General features: G+C 44.1%; 1 protein-coding gene across 1 annotated transcript in view; it reads left to right on the forward strand.

Annotated features, from left to right (window-relative positions):
• Positions 1–13,275, forward strand: part of LOC117282401 (low-density lipoprotein receptor-related protein 8-like) — a gene marked incomplete at its 3' end in the record, with an annotated part of 110,258 nt that extends 96,983 nt beyond the window's left edge. The window contains exon 3 of the mRNA XM_033751834.1: positions 13,139–13,275. Within this exon, the coding sequence (XP_033607725.1) occupies positions 13,139–13,275 (137 nt within the window). The remainder of the gene's footprint in view (positions 1–13,138) is intronic.
• Positions 13,276–14,594: the final 1,319 nt, after the last annotated feature.

Consider the following 14,594-nt stretch of genomic DNA (forward strand, 5'->3'; position numbering starts at 1 on the left):
GGAAACACATTACGTCTCCGCTACAAAGCCCAACCGGTTAATGCTGTTTAGGGAAATAATCGCTGTTTAGTGTGAGAACCATACGGAACACATAAATACACTGTGGGCAGAATGCAGAGTTCAGTTCGTACCTCACAGGAAACACATTACGTCTCCGCTACAAAGCCCAACCGGTTAATGCTGTTTAGGGAAATAATCGCTGTTTATTGTGAGAACCATACGGAACACATAAATACACAGTGTGGGCAGAATGCAGAGTTCAGTTCGTACCTCACAGGAAACACATTACGTCTCCGCTATAAAGCCCAGCCGGTTAATGCTGTTTAGGGAAATAATCGCTGTTTATTGTGAGAACCATACGGAACACATAAATACACTGTGTGGGCAGAATGCAGAGTTCAGTTCGTACCTCACAGGGAAACACATTACGTCTCCGCTACAAAGCCCAACCGGTTAATGCTGTTTAGGGAAATAATCGCTGTTTAGTGTGAGAACCATACGGAACACATAAATACACTGTGGGCAGAATGCAGAGTTCAGTCCGTACCTCACAGGAAACACACTGCGTCTCCGCTACAAAGCCCAACCGGTTAATGCTGTTTAGGGAGACAGTCGCTGTTTATTGTGAGAACCATACGAACCACATAAATGCATTGTGTGGGTACAAGGTATGGGTTTCAATGTTAAAGCGAGTGGCGGTACATATAGTTACCACTATATAGTGTTATAAAGGTTATGTGTCGATTCATCTGGCTGTAGACAGAATCTAAATGGTGGGCTGTTGTGAACATGGAAATTAACCTTGAGGTTCCACAAAAGGTGGAGAAATTCATGGATGGCTGAGCAACCACTAAGTAAAAAAGAAGTAAAGGTATCCCTGTAACAGGCCGTGAAGGCCCATGGGGTTGTGAGATGTGGGGGGTCCCACATTATCTAGACAATCGGCTCAAAGATGGCTGTAAGGTTGTCAGCCCCACGCGCCGGCCGCCATTTACCCCCAAGAATATTCCAAGAATATTCCTGGTACTCATTTCTGTAAGAGGCTGAGCCGACCCCAGGGCTATAGTGCGGCCGGAAGGATTAGGTCAATTGAAAAAATCCCATGACCTCATCGGGACTTGAACCTGAGACCATCCGGCTTGTAGCATATTGCTGAGCAACCATTAGCTTATCAAAAATGACTGTGCTGCATGGAGTTAGTATTGCGCTTTTGCTGCTTAACAATTATGCAGTTTAGATGCTACACACCTAGGAACTTCGTGAAGTTAAGACTTCTGTGGTGAGGCCGCGCCGTAGCTCAAGCGGTTAGTCGCTGGCTTCCCACCGCGGCGGCCAGGGATCGATCCCCGGTCTTGTCAAGTGGGATTTGTGGTGGACAAAGTGGCGCTGGGGCAGGTTTTCTCCGAGTACTTCGGTTTCCCCTGCCAATCTTCATTCCACCAATTGCTCCACAATCACCCTCACCTATCATCTGGGGCTGGTACAATAGGCCAGAAGTGGCCGCAGTACAAGGGACTTAGTCCCACCCCACTAGCAATAAAAAAATAGACTTCTATGAGGCTCCCGAGTCTGCGCAGACAAGCCAGCGGGGTCGTGAAGGGCTCAACTTGCGTGCAGTGCCCTGAACAACTTGGTACTGGGAGCCCGTCCCAGAATAACAATCGCGTTTGCAAATATCTTCTTAACTGCTTCACAGACAATCTGGTGTGAGGGTAACCGCACCTATAATTTATCCATCTGAAACATTAAGAGAGCGAGAGAGAAGAGAAAGAAAGTGGCGAGAGAGTGAGAGACACTACTTGGGGGCGAGGGGCGTGGAAACTATTGGATCATCCTGACGTAGAATATTCATTAATTTCGTTCATATATGCTAAAAGCGCAACAACAGCAGAGAATCTAGCGAGAACTCTCACCAGTCGCTATACAATCCTCCATAGTATTAACTTCCCCACTTTTCTCCCGAATTCATTTCCAGTCCTACATGTTATCGAGTAATGCTTCGAGGCCGACGCAATCTCCTACAAATAACAAGCACAAATAATCAGCCATAAACCGTCTCCTTTATATAGCATACTACGCTTCACATGCCCACCTCAAAATGTTACCAATTACCGGAGAATGAACGTGATACTGCTCGCTCGTTCGTGACCTACGATATAATTTTACGTACACGCGATATGATAACCCTCTACAGATGGTTGGTATGGTAACCAGATATTGCGTAATGTAAATGATAAATATTAAAACATTATATATATGACAGTCAAGTGTTTCAATGGATTTAGAAACATTCTGTATTTGTTATCGCTTCTTTTTTATTGCTCAATATCAAATGAAGAGCCTAAAATCCAACGAATTCTCGGCCCAGAGTTCAATATCACGAGGTACGGCAGTAAAAATGGCAGTTTTTGTGAGTGGTTCTGGTCCTTCGTGGTCGTTCAAATTTATGACCGCCTGTGGTGGTTTTCAATTCGAGAGGTCGAATGCTCGAGATCCATTGTTGCCTACACTGCTGCTCCCGAAAACGCTGTTTGAAATCGTTGCTCAAGGAAGTGCACGTTAAGAAATAAGCAGCTTTTCTCTAACAGAGAGAAGGCCAATATTTTACAGATTTTTCAGGGAAAGAAGAGTTATTTAATTGGCATAAATGTCGTTAAAAATTCAACTGGAAATTGCTGTAATTATCAACATCACAGTTGGTCACACTGTGCTTATTTCTTCCAAGTTATGGTCCTCGAGGAGCTCTCTGATTTCACGATATTACAGAAAATGGAAGAAAATGGAACCTGATCCAGGCCAACATGAACCTTACGTAGGAAGAAACAAACTCTATAGAGCTGAGTCCTTCTTGAGTAGCCAATACTCTCGCAGACACTGAAGAAGTTCACTGCATTTTGCAGAATCCGATGGTTCATTACCGTGTTCTCAAAAGCTCGTCAATCATAGCTATCCTGAGACAGTAATATTCTTCGTAATATTTATTTTAGATCCATTTTAATATTGTCATCCTATCTAAGCCTAGGTCTTCCTAATTGTCTCTTTCCTTGAAGTTTTCCTCCTAAAGTTTTTATGCGCGGTACACGCCCTGCTCCTCGCAGCCTATCACGCCAGTAACACATATTTGGCGAGGAGTACTCGTACTAATTACGAACTCATTATGCAGCTTCGCGCGCCCTTCTCACAGTCTGTCACACTGAAAGTAATAGCCATGCAGACCCATTGCCAAGTAGCAGCTGTGTAAACGGACGACAGTACAACAGCCGTTGCTAGGGAACAGTTCTGTGGACATGTTGTTTCCTGGTAACGAGAGAACGCACAGTAATGGAAGAACCAGTACTTCAGCTGAGGCCGGGGACAATTTGGGAACCCAGAGGAAGGGGAACGTCTGCAGTTGGAAGCCGCTACCAAGCAACGTCTAGTGAAGACTGAGAAGTTCTCATTTGCTCTGTAGCTACAGCGTTCTTTGTTGTGTGTAACACAGTGAGACTGTCGTAGTTATTTGTAGTTACAAGTTGTTTATATAGCCCAATAAACCCAAATCCCGACTATAGTCAATCACGTGACAGTTTTTTTACTGTGATCCACTCCTACCGATAACTATTGTCCTTGAGGGACACTTTCAAATAATCACACTTGAAACGTGTACACGAATATTAGCAAAACTTTTCGATGTCAAATGCTATGACACTTCATTCAACTACTCTCGAACTGTTACATCGTGACAGAGCGTTCGAGAAATATGGTACGCGTACAGGCGCATTTTCTACAAAAATGACAAATTTAACTTGACTATTAAATTTCGCCCCAGCAGCTTTATTTTCCAAATAGAAATTAACTGTATCTTCTGCCACACATACATCTCTGTAGGCATATATGTATTGTATATACAATAAACCAGTGGTTCTCAAACTGTGGGCCGCGACCCCCAGGGAGGGGGGCTAAGGGCTTGAAAGGGGAGCGCAGCATACTTTCCTACAGATCAAAAATTAAAACTGCCCTAAATCAATTACAAAAGTAACAAAATATAAAAATACATATAGAAAAACTTTGGATGAGTACAGGCTTTAATTATCATGAATTTCAAAATAACTAATAATTATTCTCTTTGCCGGCAATTACAAAACGCGTATGCCAGAGACAGCGTTGATAGTTCGGCAGCAGCCGCATCCTCTGAAATCCTCTGAAGTCTAGACTTTTTAAAATGCTGTGTGAGGAAATGGGTGCCGAACACACCGCTCTGTTGTTTTTAGTGATGCTCGATGGCTTTCAAGAGGCAAGGTATTAAAGAGAATGTTTAAGCTGAGGCATGAGGTGTTCTGTTTCTTAAGTGGGGAATATCACTCACTGGCAGACAGTTTCAGCAACAAGGATTTCTTATTGAAAATGGCTTACCTCATAGATATATTTGAGAAACTAAATATTCTCAGCACTTCACTTCAAGGGAATGAGGCAANTCATCTCTGAATGTAAATGAGCAAGAACAACCCATCGATCTCACTAGTGATACTTCATTAAAAAGTAAATTTGAGAAATTGTCTTTGTTGGAGTTCTGGATACATATTGGCAGGGAATTCCCAACTTTGAGCGAAAAGGCATTGAAGATCCTGATTCCTTTCGCAACAACTTACTTACGCGAGACAGGCTTTTCTGCTTTGGCAGCTATGAAGTCAAAGTATCGTTCAAGGCTAAATATTGCTAAAGACGTTAGAGTGGCCATTTCTGATATCACACCACGTTTTGATAAACTTTGTTCTCAAAAGCAGGCCCATCCATCACACTGAACTTTGACATTTAAATGTTTGATTTTCTTTGCAGAAAAAAATTAAATACTTGTTAGTTAAATATCGTTTCATTTCAATACATATTTTGGTTAATTGCAAGTGTTAAAACTAATTTATATTGTATGCCTAATATTGTGATACTTTAATTTTGAGAAAAAAAACTGCTAAATAGTATGTAGAAAAACATAGAATGAACTGAATAAAACGTCAAACATACCATGACTTCTATTTTGATAAAAAAACACAGGCGGGGGGCCTGAGAGTATTTTCTCTTGTCAGGGGGGCTCAGAGGTAAAAAGTTTGGGAACCACTGCAATAAACCCATTGTGGTACTGGGTAAAATGGTAAGAAAGACAGCCGCTAGAGTGCAGTATGCGTTTCTTGCAAGTAGTTGCTTATTCTGGCGGTAGGTGGATCTGCCAACAATAGTCGATCATCAGCTGTCGTCATTTCCGTAAATACACGTATCAGTATTTAGAAACGCTTCTTGAAGCCTGTATTTTGTATCGTTTCAAAGATGCATATTATGACTGGTCTGTGACCAGTAAGGACACACACATGTACAAAGGATGTCATATTGTTGGGTGTCTGAAGTTCCTCCATCCGCGCAAGAAACACTGTGCTCTATCAGAACGCCTCCCGGCAGTGTGTTAAACCTCCCCATGTTCCACGTAAAGCGATTAGACCCTGAGACACGAGTTTCTCAGCCTCTTAACATCAGCCTCTTCTCTTCCACTTGCTTCAAAGCTTTTGACGGGCCCTGTTCGCTTCAACGCAGTCATCTAGAGCGAGTCTACTTTAACAGGAACGTACAAGCCCTGCCATCTCTCGCGAAAGGTTCGGTTTCGTTGTACGTTCGCATTTGGGAGGCGCTCTGTTCGAATCTTGTCTAGACCCGTCCCTCAGTCCCTCCAGGCAAATCCCTATGTAGTATCCACAGCAGTTTCCTTTCAAACCTTTCCCAATAATTGTTCATGTGTCATCCATCCATCCATAGAGTGTTACACAGTCAGCTACTGAAAGCCACAGAGCAACAGATGTAACTGACTGGCAAATATAGCTCCGGCGCGAGTAAAGTTGCAACAGTGTCATGAAAGGTAAAGTTCAATCCTGCTCTTAGTTGTGGATGACTGGAGGTTTAAATCCACTTATTCTTAACCTTACCTTTATAGTGTGATTGCCACCAGAATTTGAGGCCGAGACATACCCTGCTTACATGTACTGTCGTTTGGAAGGAAATGAAGGAGGGTGGAGGAACCAAGGAAACGTACTGTGGCATAGATATCCGTTACTAAGCAATGGCTCTATAAACTATTACTAGGTAATTCCCACAAAATACACGCACGCAACAATGGATGAACGGCGTTTACTTTATGGTCGGCTCTACGGCAATTTCTGGACAACAGCTAGGTAAACACGCTCCCGCAGTAACGGACACTAAAGCAACAATAAAAGAACGGTGTTTTCTATGTTGGCCGTGCCGAGAAGTTATAACCAGGACAGTTGGAGCAATGAGTTCAGTTGAGTTCTGCATGGGAGTCTATGAAGAGAGTACTTGAGCTCGTGAAGCTGAAGAATCTCCACTGTTAGATACCGTTTCCAGGGAACGGCTGGTGAACACACAGCAAACTGGAAAAGGCTTAGCGGTTGCTGTGGTGATTTGTGAATTGTGAAGATTAACGGTGGCCCTGTAATTGTTTGTACGTAGTTCCCAGCCGTGTGTAGAAGTGGTCAATAAATCCATTCACCAATCCAAACCCCGTCTATAGTGACAACCCTAAATCGTGACAACATACAGTGGTGCCGAATATATTATTACGCAACTCTGTCTTTTTTCTATATAAATGCGAATTGTTTTTGATGATTTTTCACTAGACTCCGCCGTCAATTCTAGAAACAAACCCTATGCAGGAAAGTAAGTGTTCAGCTTTAGGCCCCAACCGCTTTACCCCCAGAGAAGTAAAGCCTTGTACCCACTGTGTGGGGGACTGGACACCTAAATTCTCCAATCGTCCATCTCGAAGCCTAGTCACTATAGTGACTGAGCTACGATCTAAAGATTTCCATGAATAAGGTGTTCTGTAGAGAAGCGAAGACGCAGTGGGCCCTGAGTTGTCAATGTTGTGTGAATCTGAAGCTCTGTCTTTCTGAGACGTGATGCCGTGAAGTCTGGACGAATTTCTACCAGCTTAAAAGGCGTCACATCACAATTTTACCAACGTCTACCATAATACACGACGTCATACATCAAGTTTACAAACGTCTGCCAGACTACACGACGTCATATCTCAAGTTTACGAACGTCTACCAGACTACACGACGCCATACCTCAAGTTTACAGACGTCTACCAGACTACACGACTTCACATTTCAAGTTTACAAACGTCTACCAGACAACACGACATCATACCTCAAGTTTACGAACGTCTACCAGACTACACGACGTCACATCTCAAGTTTACGAATGTCTACCAGACTACATGACGTCATACCTCAAGTTTACAAACGTCTACCCGACTATACGACGTCATACCTCAAGTTTACAAAGGTCTACCAGACTACACGACGTCATACCTCAAGTTTACGATCGTCTACCAGACTACACGACGTCACAACTCAAGTTTACAAATCTCTACAGCAGGACAGTCGCCTCTCGCCTCTCCGGAAACAGAGGCAAGTGAGTTCCAAACAATTCCGTTCCATAACTCTCGTTGATTTGGGGGTAACTGAACTCAGTGACACTGAGAAATAATTACGCTCCTCTTTCAAGAAGACCAGAGCATGTAGCATGCATTAGACAGAAGTACGTACAAAGCTTTTGTAGAAAAACCAGAGGGAAAGAGACCATTGGGAAAACTTAGTCATAGATAACAATATTAAAATAAATCTTAAAGAAACTGGATGTGGGGTGTGAACTGGCTTCATCTGCCTCAGGATAGAGACCGGTATAGGCTTTTGTGGACACGGCAACGAACCACCACCGGGTTACATACAAGGGTGAGAATCTGAGTAGCTCAGTTGCAGGGAGTTAGTTAGGCCTTTCATCTGTTGGTCGAAATAAACCGTTCGCCCATAGCCTAGTTAGGTTGTATTCGAATTGGATTTAACCGGCTCAGGGCAGGGACCAATGACGCACCTTCGCGTTGTGTTGAAACTCTGCGTATGAAAACAAACAGACCTCACTGCGGAGCACCAGCTGTGTCTCTGCTGTTGATTGTTCGCGCTTCTGAACTGTTTATCTGTTAATCCCCCCTAAATGAGCGTGTGATTAGAGGACCAATCCGCAGTTCAATCCAACGCAGCAGCAGACACACTTGCTGAGTGCCCCCCTCCCCAGCACTGCCCCAGCCACCCAACTTCGACCGCCTGCTCCAGCGATCCGGGCCTCTATTCAATTACCCGTACGTTCCATTTCTGTGCCATTTCTTCCTGTAACTTCATCTTATCATGTTATCTAGAGTAGTCTATGAAAAACAACCAAATAAATTAAAAGAAATTGTATTGAAAACGAAGCCGATATACCTCAGTCACACTTATGGGCTCTGGGCTTGACGACCTGGGAATCGGGGTTCGACTCCGGCAGAGGCAAGATGTCTTTCTCTTTTCCACACTCTCCAGACGGCTCCTGCGTACCCACGAAAACTGCTATCCAAAGATACCTCCGTTCATTCCCCTAGGGGTAAAGAGGACTGGAGAGTGCAACTCACCACGCACTTACATCTCGCGCTGAGATTAGGAATGAGTGGAATTGTATCTCAACTTCGCTATATGTCTTCATGGTTTGGTGCTTAATAATGAGAGGGAAAAGGCTACTCAGCATATTATGAAGTTGAACTCTTAGGAAAACTCGTAACTACAAATTACTACAGTCTGAGTTACACACTCCAGAGATCGCTGTAACTACAGCACACACAAAGCCTTCTCAGTCTTCACTAGCCGCTGCTTGGTAGCGGTTTCCAACAGCAGACGTTTCCTTTCCTGTGGGTTCCCGAACTGTCCCCGGCCTCAGCTAACAGATTCTCACTTCTCACAGCTGCAACTCTCAGCAGAATCGGCATCCCAAAATCAAAGTTATGTCACGACTGACGTTCAGTCGACCAGCTTGTCTTGGTGTTGAGCACTCATCTGGGGTTGCGACACGTGAAGGCCTCATGGCCGTGATTGTGAGGATCACTATAGTTTGGGATGTGACGCCCTGTAGACTGCTAGATCCTTGCCTTCTTCAGGGTGGAGTAGTCTTCCGAGAGTGGGAAAACGATACTGTGACCTGTAGACCCATCGCCAAGTAACAGCTCTGTAAACAGACGACAATACAACAGCCGTTGCTAAGGAACAGCTCTGTCAACATGTTATTTCCCCGGTAACGAGAGAACACGGAATAATGGAAGAAAGGTTTTCTGTGCGGTCCATGCCGAGGTTATATGATGAGGATCAGTAGTTCGGATAAAATATAAGAGGCTTTAACTTGACGGTGGTCAAGCTTACGACCGTTCAAATGGCTAAGTTGATTAAGTTGTATCATAAGATATGTAAGTTAGGCATGGTCTGCTCTCTAAGTCTGTACTGACAGAGGACTTGTGCGTAGTGCAAAAGGAAGAATTTTCAATAACATGATATATGTGTGCGAAATATACACTTGACGGAAGGCCAAGCGTATTCATAAGAGACAACCCAATCTTCTCCTCAGAGAGGATTTTACATAAGGATTGTTACCGCAAGAGTTCAGTTGGGAAGAAAAAAAAGATCTCTGGTCGTGGTCCTCAAGTGGCATGACGCCAAGACGAACAGATTGGCGGTAAACCGCCAGTCGTAAAGTAACTTTGACTTTGGGTAAAATTTGCTCGCGAGTCCCAAGGGACTCGGACCCGAGAAAGACTGCGCTGGCAAGAGCCAGCAGCATATACAAAAGACAGACCCGTACTCTCGTCAGAGAGGGAGCCCCACAAGAACAAGATCGTAACTGTTAAACGGTAATATATATATGGGCATGAGCCCCAGGCGTTGCTCAGCACCAAGACTTACTGACTGACGGTCAGTCGCAATGTAACTTTAACTTTTTTTTTTGCTGAAGTTAGAGTTGCGAAAAATGAGAAGCTTAGGCCGGGGACAGTTCGAAAACCCAGAGGAAGGGGAACTTCCACTTTTGGAAGCCGCTGCCAAGCAACGGCTAGTGAATATTGAGAAGACATTATGTATGCTGTAGATACAGTGATCTTTGGAGTATGTTTATTTGTGAGACTATCGTAGTTAATTGTAGTTACGATTGTGAGTGCCCAGTAAATCCGATTACCAATCCAAACGTCGTTTCCAGTCACACTCAGAAGCGTGACAATAATGAATGTATAAGGGGTGAGCCTTCTTGGCCCTTGCACCGCGACGACAGTGATCTATTGTGCCTAAGCGTGACAATATCTTACATATTTGCTTTACTACACTGACACAGACTGAGCTTCCAGGTCCTGGAATGTTAAGCGGACATCCATTGAAGCGAAATGCTTTAAACAAGCCAAAATATCTCGAATTGTTATGAACTATTATGACCCCTCTACAAACAATGTGCCTAGCGCATAATGGGCTGTGGGCGCTGGGCTCCTGCCATACATCACGTGTGGCACGAGCTGTCCGGAACACAACATGGTCACGTGACACATTGCTATGATTGTATTGCTTTCCTCTCGGCATGACAAATCGCTTTCGATCGCGAACTTTCACACTATAAAGAATTTTCTTTAACTGTCCCTGTACGAGGCCTGTCACACGGCGTGGGAGAAACAGTAACAGTTCACTGAGCGAGACTGGTAGCGTTAAGGCTCTACACTTGAATTCGAGTGGTGCTCGGTTCGAACCTCGGCCGAGACACCGTCTAGCCTACTGTTTTCTCTAGTGTTTACAGGCAAATTTCGAAATAGTACGTTCACTAAGTCAGGACCCCTTTATTCCAAATCAGTTTAAATTAATCACACTTCTGTCATTCCACTATCGGACGCTACAGTGCCAAGATGTTGACAGTGCCCTAAAATACATCACAAGAAATAGCAATTCACGTCCCCTGTCCCCTTCTGTCCAACGCGAATTCCGTCAACCCGAAGAAAGAGCAGGATTCTCAGAGCGATACAGGACAGTGGAAGCGGAATTTGAAAGGTTATTTTGGGATCTCCAGAGCAAGAAGATTAATTCTGATTAATTCATATCGGAAGGCCGGCGTGAGAACCATCTCAGTATTTGTCTGAAGATAGAGGAGAACCAGCAGAATCCGTGTCGAGATGGCCGGTCGCGGGACTTTCCAGTTGCAGTCCGGCAGATAAGAAACATCCGCAAGCCTGAATCCTGCCAGGAATTCATTGCAGTCCAGCTGCAGTTTTCAGTAAAACTGCCATGAGGCGTCAGTATTGGGTCCAGCATGAATAGCTTCCCCTGCTGTTTCTGTTTGTCAGAAGGTTCTCGAAGTCAAATTTATGTTACGACCGACAGTCTCTCGGCCATTCTGTCTTGGTTTCATGACCCCATTGGGGGGGCCAAACACCAGATTTTTGTAACTGTCAGACAGTTACATATTTGTTGAAGTCGGGCGCCGTCTCTGACGGGAGGATGAGTCTGTAGTTTACAATTTCTTCTGGACCCCGCCAGCGCAGTCATTCTCGGGTACGAGTCCCGCGGGACTCATGACCATATTTCACTGCTTCAGATTCCGGATCCCCAAACCTTGGAGGCCAGGTTCCCATATTTTTATTGCTTAGGAATAGGGTGGCCCAGTTATACCCTCCCGACAGTGGGTGCCTTTCCGTCGCCTCCTACGACTCACAGGGGCACGGTGGTGGTATTCGAACCAGCCTCCACACGGGTAGAGACAGGGAATCTAAAAGTCGTCTAAATATGTAATCATTCAGTCCGTACCTCACAGGAAACACATTACGTCTCCGCTACAAAGCCCAACCGGTTAAGGCTGTTTAGGGAAATAATTGCTGTTTATTGTGAGAACCATACGGAACACATAAATACACTGTGTGGGCAGAATGCAGAGTTCAGTCCGTACTTCACAGGAAACACATTACGTCTCCGCTACAAAGCCCAACCGGTTAATGCTGTTTAGGGAAACAGTCGCTGTTTATTGTGAGAACCATATGGAAAACACAAATACGGTGTGTGGACAAAATGAAGAGATTTCCAATGTTAAAGTAGGTGGTACATACAGTTACCACTGTGTTTTAAAGGGTTAGACTCGGTCAGTGGATTAATCTGTTCAAAGTCTGTCTTATACTCGGGTTCCCGTGTTTGCGCAATGTGTGGTCTAGAATGCGATATAAAACAGGCCTATGGAATATTAGACGATTTAACACAATTTGTTTCATGCTGATGGAAGATAAACATCTGTAATATCGGTGAGAGTTGTTGGATACTGGAATTAAAACACGTGAATTCTGTGTTTCTTTGAGTGTGTGCCGCCATATAGTGGAACGGCTAACTTTATACTGTCCGGAGTAGCAGACCTGCAACAGTCGATTCAGGAGGCGTACACAAACATAAAGTTCCATACAAGCAGCGGGTTTTCTCTGATTTATCGAGGGTACATTTTACAGGAACACGGCACCAAGCACACTCCGTGAAATGAATGGACCTTGCCCCTAAGCCACAGCACGTTGAATACATACTATGTGTCTTGCCAGTGAAAGCTGACGTTATATACGGAATTTGTCTACGCTTACTTACTTACTTTCTGTAACTCTTTATACGTAAATTACGGGAGAAAGCGTCCTCTTTCGCCTGCACTTTTCGTAAAATGAACTCTACTGAGACAATAAAATCATTTATTTATTGCGGCAATCTTATGGACGTATATTCCCGTTCAGAAATGTTCAATTATTTGCTGTGGTGACGTAATATAAACAGTGTCTAAACATCTCTGACTGTACGTCACACCTTGAATAGGAAACCTTACGGGACTCAGCCTCTAACAGAAACGAGTACCAAGAATATTCCTGGGGGGTAAAGGGTGGCTGGCCGGCACGTAAGGCTGACAATCTCACCGCCATCTGTGAGCTGACTATTTAGAAAATGCTGGACACTCAGCGTCTCACAAACCTATGTGCCTCCACGGTTTGTTACAGGGATAGCTTTACTTTTTCACATTTTATGGGAGGTATGTCGTGTGTGTTTAATTAGATTTGCGGCGTGGTGGTTCTGTTGAAAACAAAATCCAAAGACTGTTTAACATTGTACTTGACTACTTAAGGGTGGCGCACCATCAGAGATGTTGAAGACACAGTATAGTGCCTAGTAAGGAGGCCAGAGGAGGCTTGTGTCCTAGACCTCCCTCTCTGTCCCAGATGCCTCAGAGACGCTTGTGGTTGCTGTTGCAGCCTGCAACCGCACCTACTACGGAGACGTCGGCAAGACCTACGAGCTGGAGCTGCATCGACCTCGTGAGGACCGCATGCCGTTCGTGTGCCACCTCACCTTCCAGGCGGCGGGGGGTGACATGGGGGACCTCGTCCAGGTAGGCCTATGTGCTCCTGCCAACGTCCTCATCCCCTCAATCACGGCGTCAAATTTAATTCTGTCTCTCTGCTTAATTAAGCACCCTGCCATGAAGACTTATGCGAGGAGTGGAGGTATAACTCCATGCATTCTTAGCCTCAGTGGCCAACTTCACTCCCCGGTAGCTTTACCTCCGCTGAAAGAGGCGCAGGTACCCGTACGATAGGAGGCTGGGTGGGCTCCAGAACCCATCTGGGCGTTGTGGACAGAAATTTTACTATCAATATTAAGAACGGAATCCTGATTCCTCGGGTTTCCAAGCCGTCAATATCTCTTCTACAGCTCTTATCTTAGCATCTAGATTATACATGGATTGTTGAGTGAGCAAGTCGAAGGATTTGTAAGGAAGCGATGGTAACGTTATTGAGACAATTCCGAAATTTGCCTAGGAGAAACGACAAAGAGCCCCGGCCAGTATAGCAGGTATCCCATCTTGATTCAAACCGAGCACCTCCCGAATACGTGTGGAGCGTTACCGCCACGCCATCTTGGAAAGCACTGTGTCCTATATATATGAGCAGCCTGATGAATATAAAATACTGTAGTTAAAATACTGTGGCAATTTTGAAAATAAATTGTATTATTCAGAATATTAATTTCGTATTTTGAAGCATTCAGATTATCTCAGATCTGTTCCCATATAAGATATCTCAGTTGCATTTAGAGGAAGTTTTGACAGAAACTGATTCACACAGTTCCCAATATCGGAAACCACTGCTATCGGTTCGTATGAAGTGTCTTGCTTCATTTCGCAGGATATAAGCTTAAACGAAGGACCTTTATAGCTCTTGTTCACCAAAGTTCTGACAATTTTTAGATAGATCTTCGTAACTATTTTAAACGAAACCGAGATAAAGTTTCAACCCAATTTCCGCGTCAATGAACAACCGATATGGAAGAATCTTCGGGATCTGAACGGATAAGACAGTGCAGGTACTAGGGCTTATACGAAATCGAAGTCTGTTAAAAATTGTATCAAATAAACACAAGTCAGAGTACTGCGTATGCTGAGATAAGCTACAAGCTTCTGCCCACATCAATCGAAGCAGTTATGGGACTAATTCCTCTAAAATACATTTCAATATTGAATAAGTGATATATCATTTTTCAGTGACTGATGTAGATGTTCTGCATACTTGGAACTATATCACAGGAGGATAATCTGAACAGATCCCACCTCATCCTCTACAGAAAGTACAATTCGATATAATACCTATTACTTCGAATATAAGACGCCATGGAATTTAAGATGCAACCAGTTTTGAATGTAGGTTATAG

Source organism: Cryptotermes secundus, unplaced genomic scaffold (assembly GCF_002891405.2).
Source record: "Cryptotermes secundus unplaced genomic scaffold, Csec_1.0 scaffold853, whole genome shotgun sequence".
NCBI lineage: Eukaryota > Metazoa > Arthropoda > Insecta > Blattodea > Kalotermitidae > Cryptotermes > Cryptotermes secundus.